This window comes from Pelodiscus sinensis, chromosome 9 (genome assembly GCF_052426305.1).
Source record: "Pelodiscus sinensis isolate ZL-2025 chromosome 9, ASM5242630v1, whole genome shotgun sequence".
NCBI lineage: Eukaryota > Metazoa > Chordata > Testudines > Trionychidae > Pelodiscus > Pelodiscus sinensis.
This window is the reverse complement of record NC_143060.1, coordinates 26,746,778-26,773,020: the sequence shown is the minus strand read 5'-3', so window position 1 is coordinate 26,773,020 and position 26,243 is coordinate 26,746,778. Positions and strand designations below refer to the sequence as shown.

The following is a 26,243-nucleotide window of genomic DNA, read 5'->3' as shown; positions in this document are numbered from 1 at the left end:
AGAGAGCGGACAAGAAGTATTTTATAAACCAAAAGGGTATATGGACTTTTTGTTTACGCATCCCCACCCTCCTCCCTCCACGACCCAACCTCCTCCCTGCTTCGGAGCTTCTGTTTATTTTTCAAACGCTTCCGGTTGGGAGGAAACTAACGAGCCGGCCCGCGCTCAGCTGTCACGGCTTGAACGGCGCGAGGCAGCAGGAGCGCATGCGCGGGCCGGCAGGGCTACTGCTGTGGAAGTTTCTCCATTTGCGGCGCCGAGACGAGCCCAGCACCTCGAGTGGAGCACCCACAGGGACACACATCTCAAAGAACAGACGTTACTGCACAGGGTGAGTAACTCTCTTTCTAATCTAGACTAATGAATTTGGTAAAGAATTGTCAGTCTGACATTTATTTTATTGAATCAAAAGAGTGGACAGTGGATGGTATATCTGAGGAAATGAATTGTTGCATTTTGTGTTTGGTCTGTGCTTTAGGTTGCCCATCTTCATATGCTGCAAAAGAATGCATCCTGTACTTTGTATGGTTTGATAGATCTACTTCGTCAAACAGTTAAGATGGTGTAATGTGTTTGTACATATCAGATGAAGAGGAAGCAGTAGAGACCTGCCACCTGTGCTTCATTGTGTTCCACAAGTAGCTGCTACTAAAATCTTCATATAGTTTGTAAGGGCTCAAAAAGGCATTTTCTCACACTGCTTTCACTTGGAGAATTACCATTCAGAAACCATGCTGCCATGTTTTGCCATTTGCTCTTTTTATTTTAGGTTTGCTTTACGTACGGTATTGAAGTATGGCATATGTACAAATTTGTGTGGTGGATGTTCATGAGCCAGAGAGCTTTCGAACAATTAATTGCAACATTCCATGGTTTGTCTATTGTCCTGATGAAGGAAGAGTGATGAAATAAGGTGGCTAGGTTCTACAGTAGATTTCTGTAATTTATGTGTAACAGACCAATTATGCCGTAGGGTTTTAGTGGAGAAATATGAAAACACTTAATTCCTGGTTTGGTTATACCCCAGGATTGCCTGTTTCAACTGTAGAGGTGATGCTGTAATGATTTATAGTAGGATTTGCTCAGATGAGTAGTGTTCTACTGGCAGTTCTCACGTTTTAATAGTGATTATTTTATTCTAAAGAGCCTTGGAAGGAAATTCAGCATTTTCTTAAACATCTCAAGTCTGCAGTAGCTTTGTATTCTCAACTTCTTTATGGCCAGAAAACCATATCAGCAAAAACATTTAGATGAAGAAATGCCCCTTTTCTACATGATGAAATTACCATGGTCTCAGTGTACTCCTCTGATAGAGCCATCATCACTGTCTGCTATCTGTCATGAATTGTGTTCTACCAGATACACACAGAGTATCTGCTGTTCCTTGTTGGTCCCCATCATATCAGTTCTCCCAAGGGAGAAGGGAACATACCAAAGCCATAATCACAAGATTGCCCCCAGCTTGTTATGAAGCATGAGAGCTGCAGTAGGATTTTTAGGCTACTTAGCATTATAGCAAGATATGGCAGGTGCCCTTGTTGATGTTATCACTCTTTTTTTCAAGGCTTTTTGTCTCAGTGAAAATGGTGCATCAATAAGTAACACATTTATAAGGGTACAGTCCAGCTTTCTATAACAAGACAATAACTGCAGTCACTAAGCAACCCTCTAGTGAAAGTTCAGTACTTTACAATGCAATATGTTCACCTAAATCGAAATTTTTCATTTCAAAGCAACCAGTTATATATTCATTGTTGAGGATGAGTCTTTGCTGCACTCATCCTTGTCTTGGTAAATGCAGCATCAGTAGTATTCTTAGGAACATAGGGGACATTACAGTGTGAAAACTAAACCCAATGGTAATTAACATAAAACCCTATGTCTATGGTCAATGCTTATGAAATCTCAGTTGACCAACAAAAGTAACAAAAAAAAAGCCTTATTATTATTATGTGTTCTTGGAAGAATGCATAGTGCCTGATACACGGGGAAGGTGTAACAAAGTTTTGTAGAAGTACTACATTTATAATGCAGGAAGAACATATTTTCATTAATCTTTTTTGTTGTGGGACCTATATATCAGGAAGAAGGGTGTAATAGATTTGCAAAGGTAGATGAGAGAGAAGATTTCTTTATACCTGCAGTCCTTTTTTTAAAGAAATTGTTCCCTTTTTTGTGCCTGCTCACTTGAACATATGTTTTGGGGCATTCCAATTGTCCCATTATTAGTGTATTTGTTAGTTCTGCCGTATGCTGTTGAGAGCAAAAAATCTGAGCTCATTATCTGACTGAACTGAAAAAAGCACCTTACATTTCTTACCTAATTGTCACATTATGGTATGTATTTTACATATGTATGAAATGTCTTGGCTGTAGGAAGCAGTAATTTAGGTAAATAAGGTATATTGTGGATATAAAATTGTTGTAATACCAAGTACAAACTTAATATTTAAACATTTTTCTGCTTTGATTAGTTAGTTTCCAATAGAATTCATTGATGTACAGAAACTGAAATTCAGATTTACTAATGTATTCTGTTTTAGGAAGAAAAGATCATTTCAGTTAATGGGAGTAACCACTGCCAAGTTAAATCTACTTCCAATTATACTGGGGATTGTAGTTAGAGTTAAAATTGAAAATAGCTTCCATTATAAATAATAATTTTCATGTCATAATTTTACAGAATATCACCCATTTGGAATTTGGGTAGTTTAGAATTGTCTTTATTTGGCCACTGTCAGAAGGTGACATTTTTCCTGAAAGTCTGAGTGAAAACAATTCAGACTCTTTTTTTTTTTTTCAAGTAAAGGAAAATAGAAAACGAGTTTTCAACAGGCTTACCTCTGAAAAGGTTTAGGTATAAATGCTGCAATTTGGTATGAAAATGATGCTTATGAAAGCATAGTGTACAGCTTTCCTCTGAAGGAGGTTGATTTTGTTTTGCATAGGATTATGAGTGCTTTAAATTGTATGCTGTGCATGGTCACTAAAAGGTAGTTTGAAGGTTGTGTGGGGTTTTTTTTCTTCTGAACTTAAATGTACACAGAGCATGATGATCAATGTGTAGGTAGAAGCTGTGGCATAATTTGTTTTGTAATGATCTGTGTATTCTCCAGATTTCCTTTTGGAAAAAAATGCAGAAGTTCCTGTATCAGGCTCCCAACCTGTAAATCCCCCTGGGCCTTTATATGTATAATTTCTTTCCTAAATACCTTTGAAAATGGGACACTGATTCCTAAGTCACTTATGTGACTAAGCCTTTGAGATACAGGCAGTCCCCGGGTTACATGGATCCGACTTACATCGGATCCCTACTTACAAACGGGGTGAAGCAACCTCGCACTAGCTGCTTCCCCCCAGCAGACCAGGGAGACACGAAGCTAGCCCCCCCCCTCCCCCCCCAGCAGACCAGGGAGACGCAGAGCAGCTTTTCTCAGCAGACACCTCAGCTTGAGAATAAAGGACTGAGGGAAGTGAGGTGTGGGAGAATAAAACTGAGTTCTGGAGAAATGTTTGGCTAGAGTTTCCCCTACAATATGTATCAGTTCCGACTTACATACAAATTCAACTTAAGAACAAACCTACAGTCCCTATCTTGTACGTAACCCGGGGACTGCCTGTATTTAATAAATGGAATCCTCCTACTCTGCTTTCTTGCCAATGTCCTGTATTTACATAAATCAACAGGCTCTGATTCAGGGAATATTCCTATGGAAGAAAGTATTTAAACATGTGATTAAACTTCCCCAAATTCAATGAGATTTAAAGTTAAGCATATGTGAATAAATATGAACTTAAATATGGAATTAATTGCCTTTTCTGGCTTTTTCTGAATTGAGGCTATACATTTGCCTTTCATTTGTATTCAGTAGCCTTACTTTTACTTTATTTTTAGAGTGTTAAACAGTTAGAGCTGTCAACTTAACTCATTTATCTCAGTGGTTGGTTAACTTTTAAACTTGAAGATGGCACTTCACATATCAGCATTTTTAACTATTTTACTCCTGGTCTTTTTATCAAAATTATCCAGATAGCATCATCAAATGCATTAACTGTGTGTTAACCAGAACATTGAGATAAATGATCCAGTTCATACCTCAGAACTGGATTATTTTTTCCCAATATTGAGGAAGATACTGTTGCATCATATCAGCAGTCATGAACTTCAGACATCATATTGTTAAAATGAGAGGTTAAAGGATCCAATACTTATGTATTTATATTTCATACTAGCGAGAGTTACCCGGCGTTGCTTGGGAAAATAGAAGAACAAAATTTAGAAAAACAGTAGTCCATTATCACTTTTTGAATGGTAGAAAAGTTACCCTGAGTTCTATAGGGATTAAAATATATATATATATATATATATATATAAAAAAGGATAAAACAACCAATTTTACATGTTATCATCAAAAACTTTATTGTAAACTATATTTTTTGTTTCACTATTCTTAACAAATATGTACAAATTTTTTCCACTTCCAACTCTTGAACACGCAACATAGAGTTGTCCATGTGAAAAGCAAGATGTCTCCAAATCAATTCCAACTACTTTAAGTGACTGTCCTTGCGCTTTGTCAGTATAAATTGTTGAAATATAAGTTGACAGTTGATATAACTGAAGTGAGGAGCTGTGCGCCTGCCGCCAGCGCCCAGGCCTGCCCTCCACTTCCTTGTCCTTTGGCCGGCCTTAGTGAGTGACTGCCCCCGCTGCTTCCCCTGGGAAGCCACTTCTCCCCACACTGCTAAGCCCCATGCAGCCCCGGGAAGAGGCATCAGTCTCTCATCTCTTCCCTCCCACAGTACCTTAAAACCTTCTCCTGGATAAAAGGTTATCCCATGCAAAGTTTGGTTGCGGTATCTCTTGTAGTGTCCAAGTTATTAGCACACAAACATACAAACATTCTCCTTTATATTATTTTATATATTTCCTAGTGCATTTGTCTGGGAGCTGACCTTGTCTGTGAAGACAGAGGCAAAGAAAGCATTGAGTACTTCAGCTTTTCCCACATCATCTGTCACTAGGTTACCTCCCTCATCCAGTACGGGCTCCACACCCTCTCTGATCGCCTTCTTATTGCTAACATGTCTGTAGAAACCTCTCTCGTTATCCTTCACATCCCTTGCTAGCTGCAATTTCAGTTGTGCTTTTGCCTTCCTGATAACTCCCCTAAATTCTTGAGTAATATATTTATACTCCTCCCTAGTCATCTGACCAAGTTTCCACTTCTTATACGCTTCCTTTTTGTGTTTAAGCTCACCATGGATGTCTCCAGTAAGCCACTATGGTCACCTACCATATTTGCTTTTCTTACTGCGCATCAGGATGGTTTCTTCCTGTGCCTTTAATAAGGCTTCTTTAAAATACTGCCAGCTCTCCTGGATTCCTTTCTTCTTCATGTAAGCATCTCAGGGAATTCTGCCCATCAGTTCTCTGAGGGAGTCATGACAGTGCTCCAGTCATGCGAGTCATCCCACCAAGTCTCCGTTATTCCAATCAAATCATTGTTCTTTGACTGGGCCAGGGCTTCTAATTCTTCCTGTTTGTTTCCCAGGCTTCTTGTATACGTGTACAAACACCTTAGATAGCCAGTTGATCACCCTACCTTCTCCATTCAAGTCAGACGTCCTCCTTTGTTGCATGTTCCTACTTGTGTTCCTTCCCGGTATCCGACTGCCTCACTTACTTGGTCACTGTCCACCAACAAATCTAGTTTAAAGCTCTCCTCGCTAGGTTTGCAAGCCTGCCCGCAAAGATACTTTCCTCTCTTGGTTAGGTGGATCCCATCTCTTCCTAACAATCCTTGTGCCTGGAACAGAGTCCCATGGTCGAAGAAACCAAAGCCCTCTCTCCAACACCATCTGTACAACCACGCATTTACTTCCTCAATTTGACGATCCCCTACCTGGACCTTTTCCTTCAACCGGAAGGATGGACGAGAACACCACTTGCGCTTCAAATTCCTTGATCCTTCTTCCCAGTGCTACATAATCTGCTGTGACGCACTCAAGTCATTCTTGGCCATATCATTAGTTCCTACATGCAGAAGCAGGAAGGGGTAGCGATCCGAAGATTTAATCACTTTTGGAAGATTCTCGGTCACATCCTGAATGTGAGCTCCTGGTAAGCAACACACTTCTCGAGATTGCAGGTATGGATGGCAGATGGATGATTCAGTCCCTCTTACGAGGGAGTCCCCGACCACCACCACCTATCATCTTCTTTTGGGAGTGGTGGTCATGGAACCCCCCTCCCTAGGACTACACATCCCATGCCCTCCGGTAGATGGTGTTCCCAACCAATTTCTTCCCTGAGAGGTCCCTGCCAAAGCATTCTCCATCACAGTACCTGTGGAGAGAGCCTGAAAACAGTTACTTACCTCTGCATGAATGGGGGATACCTTAGTTGGCCACCTTCTTCTTCTAGAGGTTACATGCTGCCAGTTTTCTTCCTTGTCTTGTACTGCCCTGACTGTTTTTTCATCCTGCTGTGCTTGCAGGATTAAACACTGCCTTCTTTTGAGGAAGTCTTCATCCTCTCTGATGGAACGTAGAGTCAATACTTGGGCCTCAGGTCCTCTAATTTTTTCTTCCAAAATGGTGACCAGCTTGCACTTAGTGCAGATGAAATCCCTTCTTTCTTCTGGGAGGAAGACAAACTTGGCACATGCTGTGCAGGTAACAACATCAGACCTAATATCCATACCTGCGTTCCTTCTGAGAGATTCCTCAGTTGTTATTAAATGCCTCCTTGAAAGGCAGGAATGTAGTGACTGATTTTAAAGAATGGTTAGTGTATCTCACCACCTTCCCAACTCCCTCTCAGCACTCCCTAGTGGCTGACTTACTCCTTTATAAAGCCCTGGACTGCCTGATATCCCCTTCTCCCTGATTAAGGCTCTGTCAATGAGCAGAGGCTTCTAGATTTCAAACCCTGATTAGAAGCTCACAGCTTCCACCTGCCAGCCACAGCACACACTCGTGGGGGCGGGGGAGAGGAAGAGGGAACCCCCCCCTCCACCAAACCCCAGCCAGACAAACACAAGCTCAGCACACAACAAGAAATCCACAAACACACAGTATAGACAGCCACTTCCCTCAAGGGTCCAGTATTATCTCCTCCACCTGAAGAGCTCCTTCTCCAAACTCCCTGTTAGTGTTTCCTGGTGGCTGACTCACTCCTTTTTAAAGCCCTGGACTGCTTGGTAGCTCCCTCCCCCTGATTAAGGCTCAACCAGTGAGAAGAGGCTTCTAGATTTCAAACCCTGATTAGAAGCTCACAGCTTCCACCTGCCAGCCGCAGTGCACACACTGTGGGGGGAGAGGAAGAGGAAAACAACAACAAAAAAAAGTCACGTAAGCCTTTTGAGACATCCCATGCTGGCCATTGGTGAAGACAGGTTCATGTCCTAAATCATTTCTGACCTGGCAATGGTTGGTGTACTTACAGTAGTTTATAGAAAGAAACCATTATAAATAAAATAACCAGGTTTTTCCTCTTTAAAATTTATCTGAGTCCTACAGCATACTGCCTCTGAATCCTCTCTGTAGCTTTGTTCTTTTCTCTTCATGTATGCCCTTAATAGTGTTTTGTTCAAGAGGATCACATGTTACATTTAGTTTTGAGGGCAGACCTAGCTGTACAGTTATAATGCAGTAAACCACATTTTAGAGTATGAACATTTGCAAAATGCCGAAATTATGAGGGGGTATTTTGAATATACTGGTTTATCCAGTCCTTTGTATTGGAATGCAAGCTGATGTACAATTTTAGGAATTTATAAGCTTGTTTGACATCACTAACCTTTTTTTTTTCATTCTTGTAGTTCAGAACTGCTTATCAGATAGATTCTTTTCTCCCACATTTTGGTAAAGGAAAAAATACTTATATGCCACATTTAAACTTTGGTTCAACAATTCTATAGCCAATTTATATACCCAGCGAAAAACGGATGGATAGCAGAAATGCTGACCGACTGATACTGTGTAAGCGCTACAACAGAACTGCTATTTTTCAGTAGAAGGACAGAGGCCAGTGATGTACATTTAGTAGGTATTTCTCACAGGGCCATAAGTAATAGGAAATTTGAAATACCAAAGGGAGATGTAAAACTGGATCTGATGAAGTTATCACCACTATTCTGACACCAAAATAGTGAGCTGAATCTTGTGATAGAGTCAACAGTCCTGTGAGAAATTAGAGTTAAGCTGGTACATTGCATGACTCATGAACTGGAAAATAGAACTATCTACTGTAGGCGAAGAAAATGTAAGAATGTAAGATCTGTTCTGAAAACTTTACTCTATAAATCTAAGCAAAATGAGAATCAGATTTCAAAAAATTAAAAATGTTTCTGGTTGTAAAGTAAACCTTGACAGTATAAACTTGTGTACAACTGTTCTATTGATTCTGAAGCAAGCCAGGCAGACACAATGGGATCAAAGGATGATCTTAATGGGTTGATAAGTGTAAGTTTTCACTATAACTATTTAATGGTCACTATTCATATCCTGACACAAGCTGCTGTTAATTTTTAAGAACAGCTTACTTGATTTAGCTGACTCTCCATGTTGTGACCAATTATGGTGTTTGGTCCCATGTAATTATTAGCCACTGTACTGTTGAGAATTGTTCCCTAAATTGCAACAAAGGGGCTTGTCTAGGTGCGGGTTGGGGGAGCATGTGGTTTATTGCTGTATTGTTGTCAAAATAGTATTAGAGCTTTCTGATCTAGTCGTTGTGACTGTTTGGGTTTTGTTTTGTTTTTGAGTTTTTTGTTTTATTAATATTTCTGTGAAATTCAGTCTGAGGTTTTTGGGTAGTGTTTTTACTTTTATTTTCATCACCTTTTCTGCAATTAAGCAAGCACAAGGAGCAAAGGTAGAGAATGAAATAATGCTGTAGATGGAATTATTGTGATTATTGTCGTGAGTGAAAAAGGCAAAGTTCAGGATGTATCCCAACTCCAATGAGATCTGTAAGATGCCATGAGCAGTCAAGCAGTGAAATGCCACAGGGATAGGGGTGGATAGACTTTGGTCTTTATGCTCGTATTAAAAAGAATCAGTATTTTAAACTCAGAACATGCTAATATTATTCTCAACAGAAATAGTTTCCTCCAGTGTGCTCATTTCCTAGTTCTGTTTTGTATCTTGCTTCCAGTCATTAAAAAAGTGGTTATGAATCAAATGCTGATTATTTGCATAACAATTGGTGACCTTAGGCATTATTTTAAATCTCTGATTATTTTTAACTATAAAGTGATACCAAATTTAAAATAAAGATGTAACTGGTTGTGGATTTATTCTCACCTGGGATTATTTATTTTGTTAGTGGGAGTAGAAGAGAGCATTCATCAAAGCTCTTTGAAACACCAAGGATCTCTGCAGTTTTTTCCTCCTCCACACTATTGAACAGAAAAGCTGTTCTGTGCTGCATCCGGAGTTTGACAACAGCATTATTGAGTTTGCTGAAGAATTTGGCAGAGAGTGAAAGTGACTTAGGGTATTCCTTGCCTTCTGTTTCTCTCAAACCCTGCTGATGTACGGATGAAGAAACTTAACACTGAGTACTACAGGTTGTGCCATCCTTGTCCGGCACCCTTAGGACCTGACTGGTCCCAAACAAGGGGATTTGCTAGACTAGGGAAGGTCTTTCCCAACATGGCCTATGCTACCCTTCTGCCCCCAGCTAGGGCAGTAGCCCGACCCTGCTGCTGCCTACCCAGCCGTGGCTGTCCAGGCTGGAGCTCTATGGCTGCCACCAAGGAGGAACTCTGCAGCTATCGCTGCCGCCTCAAGCTCCACAGCTAGGGCCAAAGCTTTAAGCTCCACAGCTATGGCTGGAGCTTTGTGTCTGCCACTGCTAGCCCCAAGCTCCACGGCTGGGGCCAGAGCTTTGCAGCAGCTGCTGCTGGTCCCTTGCTATTATCTAGCCTCAGGGGCAAGAACTCCCCACTTTCCCACTGCCCATCCTCCCTATACCTGGCCTCCGCGGATCATGTATGTTGCCAGACCACAGAGTCCCAGTTAAGAGAGGTACAAACCGTACACAGAAAGCATCTGTTTGGCAGCTAAGGCGCCAACTAACTATTATGTTGTATAAGATAGACATGGCAAGTGAGGCATTTTGTCTTTTCTTGGACCAACTTTTGTTGGTGAGAGAGACAGACAAGCTTTCAAGCTTACACAGAGCTTTTCTTTAGGTCTCAGGAATGCACTCATAGTGACGCAGAATATGAGGTGGAACAGATTGTTTTTCCTTAAGTAGTTAACACACATTTCACGAGATGATTCAAGGTGAAGTGGCCTTAATATCTCACCAGTCATTGAGGGGAGGGGAGTGAAGCTTAAGGGGTGGGGTTAAGTGAGTTATAGATTGTTGTAATAAGACATAAATGCACTTTTTCTACTCAGTCCATAATTTTTAGTATATAGAAAAGATATGAATTTGTACTCCCAGGCTCATTTTTATGAGGAGCTGTGCAGGTTTCCTTTGAGAAGTAGGACTGAAGTGAGATATAGGGTAATTGCTTTGTCAAAAGTGTTCACTCTAAAGTGATGTGGTGTTTTTGTCTTTTATCATTTTTCTGTGTGAGTTCGAGAGCACAGTGTTAGGTTTATTCCACACAGAATTATACAATTGTAGGACTGGAAGGGACCTTGAGAGGTAATCTAGTCCAGTCCCCTGCACTCCTGGCATGACTAAATATCATCTAGACAAGTTGTTCTCAACCTTATCATTGAGGGTGGCACATGCGGTCTATGGTGTTACGTGGGTTGCAGGTTGAGAACCACACTATGCTCTCCTCAACCCTCACTCACAAACCCCTATGCCCTGTGTGTCTTGCCCAGAGACTCTTTCATAGAGTGGGGCCAGGAGCTGAGGGTGGGCTGAGTGCAGGGACAGATAACAGCCCCAACCCTAGACCCAGCCGTGCAGCAGCCTGGACCTTATCCCAAGGGGCTGGCTGACAGCCCCCAAACCTGTACCTAGCAGGAGCCCAGTGCCAAGGACCTAGACCCTGCATTGCAGACTCGACAGTTGTTAGGAAACAGACTTTAGCATACAATTGGGCTGCTGGTGAGAGCCACTGATGTAAACACGACAGGTGTTTGTCTAACCTGCTCTTAAAAATCTGCAATGATGGAAGATTCCACAACCTCCCTTGGCAATTTATTGCTGTCATTAACCACTGTGACAGTGAGTAGGTTTTTCCTAATGTCCAATTTAAACCTCCCAAGCTGCAATTTAAGGCGTTCGATGAGGTGCCCAGAAGTATAGATAATATTCCAACTGAGACCTAATCAGCAAGGAGTAGAGCAGAAGAATGACTCCTTGTGTCTTGCTTACAATGCCCCTGTTAATACATCCCAGAATTATGATTGTTTCTTTTGCAATACTGTTGCACTGTTGACTAATCTGTAGTTTGTGATCTACTATGACCCCACCAACATAGTTGATACTGAAGCATTTAGTGCACTGGATGAGGTACACCACATGTTGTGATAGGTGTGTGAAGGACCCATAGATCTTGAAAGGCGTGGTGGGTGTTGATCGTCATAGTAGTGGAGATTTATTTACAGGTTTTGCATCTGTTGTTCTAGCAGAATCTGGTTCTGCTTTGATGTGGTATGTCCTGATCTGTAGGAGCTTGTGTCCGATTATGAAGTTGATTTTTCTTTTGAGGGCCAGGAGAAGAGGATTAAGAAAGATTTCTTTCAGGATGTGGTCCTAATGATTACAAGTTGTAGTTGTTTGATGATACCCCATATGGGTTCCAGCGTGGGATGGTAAGTGACAAGTCGGGATGTGCAGTTGGAGTGGGTTTTATTTCAGTATTGAATCAGGTTTTCACAGGGGATTTGGCTGTCCTGTTTCCTGTTGTGATCTTTTTCTGCGGTGGAGTATCCTTACTTAGCAAAGGCAGTTCAAGTTTGTGAAAATTTATATTTCGAACTTTCTCCTCAGAACAGTGGTGCTCAACCTATTTAACATTATGAGCCCCATCCAATATTAACTCTATGGCCCTGCGGATGTCACATGGGCCCCAGCTCTGTGCTGATTAGGCTGTGGTTTGAGAACCACTGTTTAAGAACATATTATGTGGTATCTGAGTACCTCACTATAAATAAGCAGATTTCTTGGTGCATTCAGGATGGCTTCTGGATCTAGGAAGATAAGTGTGGTAATCTAGGGGCTTCTTGTAAATAAGGTCTGTAGAGTTTGATTATGGAAGCTTATTGGTATGTCCAGGAAGTTAATGCTAGCATGGAAGTTTTTAGAGAGGGTTTTAATGGAAGTGGAAGTTTAATGGATGGTTGAAGTTATGGTAGAAATCTGTGAGGGAATTTAGATTGGCTGGATAGAAGATGAAAATGTCATTGATGTATCTCAGATATGCCAATAAATTAGATATTCATTTGTCCAGAAATTTATTCTTCAGGGTGACCCATAAATATGTTGTCATTTTGAGGAGTCATCCTAGTTCCCATCACTATTCCCAAACACGTGAACAAAGTTTGTTATTAAATGTGAATTGTTATGGGTGAGGACAACATGAATGAGTTTGGTGATGTGTTTGGGATGGATATCTGAATGTTGTCCATTATCTTATAAGCATGTGAGGCAGGCAGAATGCAGTCATTGTGAGGGATATTCGTCTATGGGTTTGCCTGTGCAGCATTAAAAGTAATTGTTTTCATGGTTTCAAAGATCATTTCTGCCTCAGGTGTATTTTTTCATTATCTGCTAGGTGAGTTGCATGTATTGTTTACATACTGCTTTATAGATTATCTTCTTTTTAAAACATCTTTAATGCCATCCTACTACTGGATGAGGTTCTATAAGCATCTTGGAGCAAATTATCCTATTAACAGATCTTGACATTCATGGCAGGATTCATGAATCATGAGATGTCAGCATATTTCTACTTTAGTCATGGCTCCTTCCTTGCATCATCCTTCAATATAACATCACTAGGGATGTGAAAGGTTAGCCAGTTACCCAATTAAGATGGTAAGCATCACCCTAAATTGGTAATGTTTACTGGTTCCAGTTAACCAGTAATCCGTGGGGGCTGAAGCAGATCCCCACTTGCTATGGGCAAGGGGCTGCTCCAGCCCTTCAGGGGTCTGCTGTGGAAAAGGACTGCTTTCGTCCAGAGCAGTCCCTGCCTGAGGTGGCCCAGTTGCCCAGGCAGGGATGTGTCTGGAGTCTGGAACAGCCTCTGTCTGTGGTGAGCCCAGGTGCCCTGCAGGCAGGGGTTGGGTCAGCGTCTGGAGCAGCTTTTGTCCATGGGAGCCTGCATGCCCTGCAGGCAGAGGCTGATTTGGCAGTCAGAGCAGCCTCTGTCCTTAGGCAGTTGGGAGCTGGCGGCAACCCCAACCTCAGCACAGGGCTGGGAGCTGGCAGTCAACTCCAACATGGGAGTGGGGTCAGAAGCTCTGCAGCTGGAGCAGTTCCCAGTTATGATCCTGCTTAGTCAGTTAACCGGTTAAACTTTAGGTTGATCTAACATTTAACTGGTTAGCTGATTAATAGGGATTTTACATCCCTACTAATCACTTGTCTATTAAAAGATGTGGCTTTCAGGTTTCCACAGTAGTGACATGAAAAACATACACATTAGCATTTGCTAGACAGCCATGCAGGGTCACCCAGGATAAACTGTGAGCTGTCCAGTTTACGAAAACGCAGTGAAATGGATGTGAGTGAAATTGTGTTAAGTACTAAGTGCATCACATAGTTAATACTGAAGTATTTAGTGCACTGGATGACATACACCACCTGTTGTGTTAGGCATGTGTATATAATATTAGCATTACCCTCAGAAAAATATGTTAGCACAAAGTATTTTGCTCTGAGCTATATTCTTAAATCACCTGAATATTCATCTAACTGATAAAATGAAAGTAGGAAAGAAGTTCTCTAAGCAATCGCTTCGAAAGATGTATTTTACTTTTTGATATTCACTCATTTTATTCAGATAATATAATTGAGCATAGGTGAAATGTTCATGAGTTGGAAAGGTAAGAAAGGAGTTTGATTAGCATCCCTTTCGGAATTTAAATGTACTACCTACAAAAAGGAGTAATGCTTTTCACAGTTTGGTGCTTTGCACACTGATTGGTGCCGGATAATAATTTTGCCATCTAATTTAACCTTTTTAATTGGATAAACCGGTTAACTAGTTACCTGGTAAGCATCAAGCCTTATGTTACCAGAGAGCTACTCCAGCCTGGCTGGGCCCACCAGGCTGCAGGTAGGGACCACTCCAATCTGGCAGGGCCCATGGCGCTGAAGGTGGGGCTGGTCCAGCAGTCCCCCGGACAGTGGCACAGTGTGGTGGGCCAGTTAACTGGTTAAACATAATGATTTAATTGGTTAACATTTTAAACAGGATTTTACTTCCCTAGTTTAAGAACATGTAAAGCTAGAATTTAGCAAGTAGAGCAAGTAGATGGCATTAAACCAAAGTTTAATTCTTAATCACATCTATAGTCTCGATATAGTAGATAAATTTCTCAATGGTCAGTTTTAAAAAACTATTCACTCAAACCAGATATAGCCCATCTTTTTAATGGGATACCTAATAACTTTCTCTGTGGTGCGTAAAACACTGGTATTTTGTTTTATTTTTATTACCAGATGCGTACTCATTCATGTATTTATAGATAATAAAGCTATTGATGCCATACAATAATTTAAATTAATATTTTCACTCCCACTGTTTTCTCTTTTATTCTGGATATCTGACTCAAGCCTTTGCTGCTCTCTTTGCATCTGCTCCCCCATAGTGACTGTGTTGTCACTTGCTGTATTTCTTCTGTTGTGCTGCTCTTATGCCTGTAACCATTACTCAGTCAGTAAAGACCAACAAAACTGGTGACTCTAGACAAAGGAACAAGTGTCTTCCCTTGCTAGTCCTCTATACAATTATTCAGTGTTTTGCAGTCTCAGAGCAACTGCATGTTCTGCAGTGTCCCATCCTTTTCAAATTTTAAAAAATTCCTGAAAGCCCTCCTCTTCTAGAGTGAATTATATGAGCTATAGTGACCACATGTTGTTCTCAGTGTTATACCAGAATTTGACAGTATTCATGAGTCTTAAAATGATCCTATCCCAATTGTAATATGCCACCTCTTGGTGATAGGGATTTAGTTATTTCTTTAGCACTTGCTGCCTATTGCAAAACAGCATGTGCCCATATGATACTATATAAATAACAAATTTGCTTTCTCACCAAATATCTTGACACATTTTACTAGAAATACCTTCACTTTCTGTAGCTTCTGCTCTTTTCCCTTTGTCTAACAGCAGTTACAGCAGCAATACAAAAATTGCTTTCAAATCAAATTTTTTCAAGCTCTTTTGATAGCTCTTGCTGTCTTCTAAGTCTCTTCTGATTTCATGTCTCTCCCTCTCCTTCTTGAGAATCAGAATCTTTATGCTTTGCATTACCAGATGCATGCTGGACTACAGTTTTTATATGCTAGTGTTCTACTTGCACCGATACTGTTGGCAGGAGTCTGCTGTCATGCTCAGTTGGGACAGAAAGGCCCATTGCTGGTTGGAAAGTTAATTAATTCAAAGTATGTTTATAATAGAATTATTTTAAAAGAACATAAAAACACAAAGAAGCCTGGGTTAAAATAAATTAGCTTTTATAAAGGTCTGAGTGTGTAATAAAGATGAATTAAATGGTGAAGCTAGCAAATTTTGTGAAATTATAATTGAAAAAAATATATAGTCTGTGATCAAGCATACTGCCATCAACTGACAGATCCCTGGGGGTTCAGTAAGATGAGTCATCCAGTTACTTTTTCCCCAATGTCCATTTTTTCTCAGAACAGATGCATACAGCCATCCTCAGCTTTAGGGGGTTCTCCTGAGGAGGTACTAGTGCTAGCTTCTTTTGATTCCTCTCTGAAGAGGACAAGCAAAGTCAGGATGACCATTGTGAGAGGTTTCCTTTCTTCTAACCTGGTCTCTTCTACTCTGAAAAGGAGAAGAAGCGGCAGGGAACTGTTCCTATCTCGATCTTTTCCCTTTTTCTAGTGAAGAAATTCAGAAAAGAGCCAATCTCTTGTATCATGCCTCTTCTATCCCCTGAGCCTCTCTAAGAAAAGAAAAACTGTGCAGCTGAGAAAGTGAAATGAGCTCTAATAGTATAAGATACATTTACAGCAGTATAACTCTGGCTGCATTAGGGGTTATACGACCACAACTGTATAAGTAAAAATATAAATAAAACCCCCAACTGACATAGTTATATTGCGTGGCAAAGTTCTGGCTGTGCCCCGTGGGTCTCACGCTACTGGCAGATGATATTAGCCTCAGAGACTCTCTTTGATCCTATACACAACCCCTTTCTCTTTACAGGAGGCAGGGTCCACAGCTTAGTGAGCCATACTCTAGGGAGGTGGTTGAGTCTCCCTCTCTGGAGATATTTAAGAACAGGTTGGATAGACATCTGTCAGGGATGGTGTAGACAGAGCTTGGTCCTGCCTTGAGGGCGGGGGGCTGGACTCGACCTCTGGAGGTCCCTTCCAGTCCTATGATTCTATACTCATCACAGGCTCCATGGTTTTGGTGTGAAAACTCCCTGATAGTCCTTGCTTCCCATTTTGGGACAGGCTCTGTGTTAGAGTAGGGGAAGGTTTGGGGGGAAGCCAAGCCCACCCACTATTCTGGGTTCCAGCCCAGGGCTCTAAAGTAGCAGTAGCAGTCAAGGTTGTTTTTCCTTCCTACGAGGCAGCTTTTTCCCTGGGCTACTTCCCCAAACAACCCCTCCAAAATGTCTCCCTCTGGTCTGGTACCTGTTAACCAGCTCTCAGCTCACACATAGCTTCTTCTTATTCTTCCCTTTTCTCCTTCCAGCCTGTCACTCTTTATAGTCCCCCTCTCCTTATCTAGGGAAGGTCTTTTAAAGCAACTCCCCTGGCTGTAATTGACTGCAGGTTTGAGTGACTTGCCTGAGGAAGCAATCTAGTTAGTTAGCAGCAGGTGTTTTCCTGCCTTCATTTTATTGCCACAGGCTCTAGTAGTTTACTCTGAAAAGAGAAAACCACTTATCCAGTGCCCTGTATACCTGCCTTCCACCAGAGTATGTCAGGTTGCTGGCTTAGGTCTGTCACAACTGGTACTTCTCTAGTGTCCATCAGTCCATAGGTTTTAGAAATGTGTTCTGAATTTAACCGTGTTATGCTTAAACAAAGCACACAAGATCTTTTATAGGGGAAAAGGCAGTACACCACATTTATTGAGATTACAACAATTGCATATGCTTTTCAGTCATTCACACACAAACACCATACACACACACACAGTCCTGCCAGACGATGTCATAGTTACCAGACCAGATTCTGTATCAGTCTAGTGGCCAGCTAGATTGAACACAGAGGGAGAGCAGGGCCTTTGTCGGTCGATTGATCTGATGATTCTCTGGAGTTGGTGGCAAGACGAATCCAAAGTTCCAAAGCAAAGCACCCTGCTTTAATAATCCTTTTCTCGATTGAAATCAGTGGATTGCGCTCTGTCAGCCTGTGACCGGAATGTTATCTTGTTGATGTCAGTTGTTCCCAAACATCTCTTGAAGGCTCAACCTGTAATCAGTCGTTTTTTGGGGGTGCCAGCTTCGCTTCAAGTCTCGTCAATCTGCCAGTAGTCCAATCACTCCTTATTATGAGTACGCATTTACGTATTATGGGTACGCTGGGTAGTCTGATTTTTGCCCCCACACAACCTCCTCCTTCAGCCATCTGGTTCTGAGCAATAACTTTTGCACCTTACTCGACACATTCATACCCTTTTCTCCCACACAAGCAATGTTACAAGGGCTCTCAAGGTTATGCGGCACAACATCAACATCTTCATTGGCAAAGCAAAGCGGCATTGTAAATCAAGCAATTAAGGCCTCAGCCTTCAACATCCCTTTAATCTCATTAACACAGACAATACCAAAACTGTCCTTTTATTTAGGCCCATTTACTAAACTCACTGAACTTTAGGACAAAGAAATAGACATTTAACTAAAAGGGCTTAATTTAATATTACATTATTAAACTACATTACCATATTACTAAACCTGAAATACAAATATAGAAAGAATAAAACTTTCAGTTCCAACAACCTCGATAAAGACATGTTATGAATAGTAAGTGAAGAAATTAAACAAGGAAATACTTCCCGATGATGATGATGATTAATTATTTTATTGTTATGTATTACACTAGTGCCTAGAAGTTTGTCAGAGCGTTCCACACTTTTTGAGTTGAAAGGAATGACACCCATAATAGACGTGCTTAATATCACAGTGTATACATAGCTCTCAACTGAGACAATAACAGAAACTCTGTCTTGGATCCCTCAGAGTAGAGCCAAGGATGCAGGACTAATAATAAATGCATCAAAAGCCATTGGACAAATATGACTCTTCTCTAATAATCTGTTTGTCACATTGAACAGCTCCAAGGTTGATGAGAGGGGAATGAAGCTGGGAGCAAAATGTCTAGAGATGCTTTTTTAATATTATACATACAAGGTCCCCCCACCCCTATAGAAGCAAGAATGAAACCCATTCTTCCTTGGGCCCATAACTTAGTTACTTCACTAATCTGCATATTCCATAATTCATATAGAATTTATAACAAACAAGCTTCCTACCCTCATTGTTGTCAGGAAAGATCTGTGAGTATGGAGCTATAAAAAGCTTTCATGTTAGTAAGACCTCATTCATTTTACAAAATATACAGTAGGCTTATGATATAGTCTAGTATCATAAATAATGAAAAGGGGACTGCACTGCATTTTTCTGCTCTACTCTGCATTGATTAGGTCTCAGTTGGAATATTGTGTCCAGTTCTGAACACCACATTTCAAGAAAGATGTGGAGAAATTGGAGAAGGTCCAGAGAAGAGCAGCAGGAATAATTAAAGGTCTAGAGAACATGACCTATGAAGGAAGACTGAAAGAATTGGGCTTGTTTAGTTTGCAGAAGAGAAGATTGAGAGGGGACATGATAGTGGTTTTCAGGTATCTAAAAGGGTGTCATAAGGAGGAGGGAGAAAACTCGTTCTTCTTTGGCCTCTGAGGATAGAACAAGAAGAAATGGGCTTAAACTGCAGCAAGGGAGGTTTAGGTTGGACATTAGGAAAAAGTTCCTAACTGTCAGAGTGGTTAAACACTGGAATAAGTTGCCTAGGGAGGTTGTGGAATCTCCATTGCTGGAGATATTTAAGAGCAGGTTAGATAGACATCTATCAGAGGTGGTCTAGACAGTACTGGGTCCTGCCATGATGCCAGGGGACTGAACTTGATGACCTCTCGAGGTCCCTTCCAGTTCTAGTGTTCTATGATTCTATGCCAAATGAGCAAAGTACATTTGTCATGAACTACCTATTATTTTAAAATTGTTTTTACTAACTTGCAAATTCTCAAAATGTTTTGATTCACAGTGGTATTCATCTTTCAGTTATTAAGTCAAGTTAGCGAAGTTCTGTTGTATTAAAACGTATCTTTGAAATGTTCTCTAGGAGTACAGGCAGTCCCCGAGTTACGCGGCTCCGACTTACGTCGGATCCGCAGTTACAAATGGGGTTTGCTCCGCGTCTCCCTGGTCTGCTAAAGACCAGCAGACCAGGGAGACGGGGAGCAAAGCCTCTGAGGACGCCGGCAGCGTCTGGGCTGTCCCGCTGCTTGCGTGCTCCGTGGCTTTGCTCCGCGTCTCCCTGATCTGCTGGTCTGCTGTCGACAAAACCCTGTAGTCTAGACACAACCCTACATGCAGTAACACCTTCTGTCGACAGAACTCTGTCGACAGAAGGCGTTATGCCTCGTAAAATGAGGTTTACCAGCATCGACAAAACTGCTGAGTTCTGTCGATGTTATGTCGACAGAACTCAGCGGTAGTGTAGACGCAGGTATAGTTTTGTCGACAAAAGTCCACTTTTGTCGACAAAACTCTGTAGTCTAGACACACCCATAGTCTCTACTGAGACTTAATCAAGGCTATGACAGCATCTCACTTCCTGCTGCACACCTTGCAGAACTTGCAGGATCAGAGCTATATGGTTGGTGTGAGTGAAACTCCTGCCAATCTCAGGAAACCTGTTGAGCTGTAAAGAACATCAGCACCATAAAGATAACCCTTCTACCGCTTCCTTGATCTTGTCCATCACTCTCTAGGTGCGTGATGAAGATACTCAGTGATACCAGATCTCCTTGCCTCGTACTCTACTCGTTCTAAACCAACTTCCCAGCTCTCCGCACGATCCCACCGCTGGCTTGTGTCTATTTCTTAATGACTGTACCGGATGCAGATCCTTATATCCTTGTGGGCTAATATTGATAGCTAGCCAATCAGAGGATAAGGATTTGCATACTCACTGGAGTTATTTCCCCCAAATCACACAATGATTGTGTGTATTACTCTGACTACTCTAATTCTTCTGCCCTGAGTAGCTTTTGTACCAAGAATTGTTGCAGCATATAGCTCCAAAAGAGACTACCCCAGTCTTTCCCTCCAACTGAAATGAAAATCCCAAAATGTACTGCTCTCAAAATCAATGACAGCCACCCTACTGGAGACATGCTACTTTGAACTTTATCGAATTCTTGCGCACAGTAGGGACATGCACCTTCAACTTTACAAAACTGGATGCTAAAAAGTCAACATTAATAAATTTGACCTTATACCATAAGGCACTAGAAATGGTGTACCAGAGGATTGAGTGCTGGTGGCATATGCCAGTTACTCAACCCAAGTGCTTTGCAGAAGGGTATGTTCATGGATTTCTGAGATTCTTCCTCATTCCAGCAGACCATGAATATGGTCTGGACATACTCCATCATTAGGCGCACCAAGATTAAAAACATCATAATACTTTGATGCTTTCTGGGATCCACAGCGGGTTCCATGGTTATGCTGCTATGGCATCTGCACAAATAACTAAGGGAAAAAAGGGCATAAAAAGATGTTTGCCATTGGTACCTTGGGAGGAATTCACAGACTGGCTAGGGAAGCTGGTCGGGTCCTCCCCAAAGATCATATGCAGCTGCTCATATTAGTGCCATGTTTGCGGTGATGCTCCAGACCATCTGTTTGTTTCCTTTGTCTCCTTTATTTTTACTCAGCACTACTGGGCTTCCCTGGCGCATCCTTTCTCCTCCATATCCTTTGCAATCTTGGCATAGATATCTATATTTCTTTTGCTGATTCATAGTTCTGTGAGAGAAGATTCCCCTCCACACACAGCAGTGAGGTCCAGGATCTCCTGTATGCTCCATGCTGGGCTTGTTTGTGATCCTGGAAACTCATTGAACTCATGGTCAGGTGTGCTGCTTAGGTGTCTGAGGTCTGCTCACCATACGGGAAATGAAATTCAGATTTTCTTGGGGCTTTTCCTGTTCACCTGGAGATCAGTAGAGTTGAAAGTCGTGGGCAGAGCTGTCACCATAGGGCACTGTGTGACACCTAGCAGTGGTCAAGAATGTTAACTTTCAAAGTATTGTGTTTGCAGCACTGCAAAGTTGACCATGCAAAGTCAAATTTAGCAGTTATTTGTGAAAGCAGGAGTACAAAAATCAACTTTATCGGCCCTTAAGGTTGATGGAACGTGCTTGACGGTGTGGACTCTGTGGATATAGGAAAGTCAGTGGATGTGATATACCTTGACTTTAGCAAAGCTTTTGATACGGTCTTCCACAATATTCTTGCCAGTAAGTTAAGGGAGTATGGATTGGATAAATGGACTGTAAGATGGATAGAAAGTTGGCTAGACTGTCGGGCCCAACGGGTAGTGATCAACAGCTCAATGTCAGGTTGGCGGTCGGTTTCTAGTGGAGCGCCGCAAGAATCAGTTCTTGGACCAGTTTTGTTCAATATCTTTATTAATGACCTGGACAAGGGGATGGATTTCACCCTCATCAAGTTTGCAGATGATACTAAGCTAGGGGGAAGGTAGATACACTGGAGGGAAGAGATAGGGTCCAGTGTGACCTGAACAGAAGAGATCTGATGAGGTTCAACAAGGGTAAGTGCAGAGTCCTGCACTTGGTACAGAAGAATCCCAAACATTTTTACAGGCTGGGGACCGAATGGCTAAGTAGCAGTTCTGCAGAAAAAGACCTGGGGATTACAGTGGATGAGAAGATGGATGAGAGTCAGCAGTGTGCCCTTGTAGCCAAGAAGGCTAATGGCATATTAGGGTGCATTAGGAGGAGCATTACCAGCAGATCCAGTTAAGTGGTTATTCCCCTTTATTCGGCTCTGGTGAGGCCACATCTGAAATATTGTGTCCCGTTCTGGGCTCCCCACTATAGAAAGGATGTGAACGTATTGGAGAGGGTCCAGCGGAGGGTGACCAAAATGATTAGGGGACTGGAGTGCATGACCTATGAGGAGAGACTGAGGGATTTGGGTTTGCTTAGTCTGCAGAAGAGAAGAGTGAGGGGGTATTTGATAGCAGCCTGGAACTTCCTGAAGGGAGGTTCCAAAGAGGATGGAGAAAGGCTGTTCACAGTCATGATGGATGGCAGAACAAGGAGCAATGGTCTCAAGTTACAGTGGGGGAAGTTTAGGTTGGATATTAGGAAAATCTGTATCACTTGGAGGGTGGTGAAGTACTGGAATGGGTTACCTAGGGAGGTGGTGGAATCTCCATCCCTACAGGTGTTTAAGTCTCTATTTGACAAAGCCCTGGCTGGGTTGACTTAGTTGGGATTGGTCCTACCTTGGGCAGGCAGGGCCATCCCAAGGCCTTTTGGCACCCCGGGCTCACGGTGCATGCATGGGCTGGCCACAGCCGCTGGCGCACAGCCCAGGGCCCGCCCCCGGGGTGCATGGTGCATGAGCTGCCCAGGCTGGCCCGGCCACTGCTGCTAGCGCACGTACTGGGCCGTGCAGGACCCCGCAACCATGGGGGGATGGGTGCTGCTGGCTGGCGCCGCGGGGCTGGCACTGTGGGAGCCGGGCATGCAGTTCCTTATGGCAGCTGTAAGGGATGCCACGCGCCCCTTACAGCTGCCATGAGGCACCCCCCATTGGTTGGTGCCCCGGGCAGCTGCCCAGCTCACCCATGCCTCCGTCCGGCCCTGTGGGCAGGGGGCTGGACTTGATGACCTCCTGAGGTCTCTTCCAGCTCTATGATTCTATGACTCATTGTTTATAAAATTGACTTAATGTGGCTAAGTTCAACTAAACTCCTAGCATAGACCAGGCCTTAGAGACATACACAGCTGCAATATGCACTAGATGAAGGGACTGAGCAGCTTAGGTTTCAGTCTAAGGCAGACTGTTTCTCCAACCAAGAAGTAACCAAAGCATTGGTAGCCTATAGCTAGGGCTCTACCAGAACTTGCCCCTCCCCTACAAATTGCTTTGGCATTGGGAGGGGGACCAGACCAGACCCAGCTATGGGTGCTGCCTCCTGCTGCAGGATGCTATCTGGGACTGGTCAGCAGCCTGAGGTTCCTGCAGCTGAAGGAGTCTCATGGAATTGGGTCGTATCTTCCCTGTGATCCTGGGAGTGCCCCATCAAAAGGGGCTTCCTTGCTTGGAATGGGCATTGGAAGGACAGGACCTGTCTATCTCCTGCATAGCTTCTGGGGGCGAGGAAAGACCAGACAGATCTGCTTCCGGGTACCTCCCCTTGCTGTAGGATCCTGTCTGGGACTGGGCAGCAGCCTGAGGTTCCTGCAGCTTGAATGTGGGACAAGGTGGGCAGCACTTTCTGCAGCTGTGCAGAGAGAGCAAATTTTGTCCCTCCCAAACCAGCCAGGATTAGCAGTGAGGAGCCCCTAGCTGGGTGCTCTCAGCAGCACAGGGGAGATCAGACCCACTTCTGCCTCTTGGAAACTCCTGTGGTTGCAGGAAGCTCTGTGGTTGCTGACTTCAGAGTTTGCCTCTTAAGGCAGCAGAGAAGTAAGAGTGTCAATCCTAGAATTTCCCTACAACAGGCCTGCAAGCTTCTCCCCGGTCTCCTTTTGGGTCCCCATGGTTAGAATACCATAAAATTTTAGGTTAAAACAGCTAGAAACATGAAATCTAACAATTTTCAAACCCTATGGCCATGAAATTGACCATAATGGACCATGAATTTGGTAGGACCCTGCCTATAGGGCGGTTTGGTAAAAGAGGAAAGAGCTTGATGTTCAGGTTAGCAGAAAATGAGAGAGTATTTCTGGCCATCGTTGGTAGTTGGGGGTTCAGGAGCAAGGAGCTGTTAGTGAGGCTCCAAGATTGAAATCCACTTTGAAGTGTACATGAGTGTACACATTTGAGCAGTTTTAGACTCACTAGCTACATCTACACTTCCAGGTTATTTCAAAATGAGTTATTTTGAAATAGCAACTCCCAAAATAACTCTCTTGAAATAAGCTGATTCCTCTTCACGAGTAAGAGTAATTTCAAATAACAAGCCCATTATTTCAAAATCACAGGTTTGGTAGTGTGGACGCTTGCCTTGTTATGTCGAAATAACTCCCCAGTGTAGACATGCCCAGTGTATTCCTCAGAATGGTTTTCTCTGCTAATCAGCTTCAACTTTTTCTTTCCTAAGGTGATCTTATGCTAACTATATTTCTTTCTGGACCTGTCTCTCTCTGTTACTATAAGAAACTGCTCTGTATGCGTTTCATGTCAAAGAAACCTAGTGGACAGTGTCGGCAGCATATCAACAGGGTAGCCAGTGGGAGATCTTACTCCAGTTAAAAGTGGATAAGTGGTTGTGTTGCTAATCTTGCCATTGCAGCTGGCACTGATTGGCATTTTTGGATGAGAAGGGAAGAATGATGTATCCTCTTGACTTTCATGGTGTTACATTTGAGTTATGTTGGTGGAAGCATATGGAGAAGTTTGCACAGTCATTGCCAATGCCACACCTATTCTGTAAACAAATATGACTTCATTCATCAGGGAGGCAAGGCAAGATTGTTTCACTAGCACTGAATTCACTTAAAACATTTAAAAATTTTCTCAGGTTTCTACATACTGGTTTTAAACTTTATAAATGTTTGAATTAGCCATGATTTATGCACAAGTTCTAGTTACACTCATTTATCTTATTTTCTCTAGTTTTTAAAAGTATTTTAAGGCAGGGATTTATTTTTCTGATTATATTGAAACAAAACATTGTTCCCTCTAAATGTAACAGTTCAAACAGTCTCTGGTAGTACAGTTTTTGTTTTTAATTCCAGTAGTTTGTAATAATTGTAAGAAAATTTAATAATATGAACTTCATTTATTTTCAGGGTTCCAAAAGATGAGATGGCAACTGAGCCACTAAAATATGCTGAGCAGCTTCCTGTAGCTCAGATAATACACCAGGTATGTCTTTCCGTTTTAAGTATTTATTTTCAGAATAAGTAAGATTCATAATGCTTAAAATGTAATACTTTTGTTAGATCTTACAGAATCAATGAGCTTATGCTACAGGCACACACAAGCATTATATCCTTATTTAGATGACAGCCATTGCATCATAAAAGTCTTATTCAAAGAACAGTAATAAAAGGATGTTTGCTGGATGACACACGAATTCTCACTTCACTCCTCGGAGGGTGCCGTTAAAATGTTTGTAATTCTCCCTCCCTGATTTCTCTCAAATTACATCTTGACCCGAATCAAGGCATGCCTGCTGTTTTTGAAAATGCAGCTAATCTACAGTACCATTATCACTGTGTATTTGTAATAAAGAGTTGAACAGGGAAAACTGTTTCCCTTTCCAATGTATTTCTGGATGAGGTCTGAGTAACATTTCCATCTCCAACTAAAGCTGTGCCATCATACTTTCTATTCCTCGCCCAGCATGGCTGTTATCACAGCAAAAAGCACTGTTGGTAGAGTTTTGCCTTAGGTATTTCATTCTAATCATGGCAGTAATTAACTGCTGGCCCATTGGGCCAGATGTTGATATTATCTAGATGGCAGATTGTCTACAGTTCTGGCCTTCAGACACAATTAACTTTGAACCATGATAGATCAGCAGGAGAAAATGGAAGTCCACCTAATGTCACACTTGCTGAGAATATCCTATGAGTATTAATTGTTATTGTGCATCTTTCCAAATATCTTTGTCAAACAAAGTGTTTTTTGTGATTGAATTGCTTTCTGCAGGCAATGCCAGTTTTAGCTTAAAGGAAACATGGGCTTTATTTTAAAACTTTCAAGTATACAGGCCTTTTCTGCAAGATGTAAGCACAAGGGATTTTAAAATTTTTGGCTGAAATCTGCACCTCCGGG

The 26,243-nt window shown here is 42.1% G+C and overlaps 1 protein-coding gene across 4 annotated transcripts in view; it reads left to right on the top strand.

Annotated features, from left to right (window-relative positions):
• PIGK (phosphatidylinositol glycan anchor biosynthesis class K) overlaps nucleotides 1–26,243 on the top strand; it is a 162,584-nt gene that overhangs the window by 92,169 nt on the left and 44,172 nt on the right. For 2 of the 4 annotated variants that reach the window (XR_016350258.1, XM_075936291.1), the window contains one exon: nucleotides 25,253–25,328. The exons of 1 other annotated variant lie outside the window; for it this stretch is intronic. Coding sequence is in view for 2 of the 3 variants with exons in the window: in XM_075936291.1 (XP_075792406.1) it covers nucleotides 25,253–25,328 (76 nt within the window). In the remaining variant the exon portion in view is untranslated. Of the gene's footprint in view, nucleotides 1–25,252; nucleotides 25,329–26,117; nucleotides 26,154–26,243 lie in introns of those variants that run through there. One more of the 4 variants, XM_089780467.1, reaches the window with a different exon arrangement.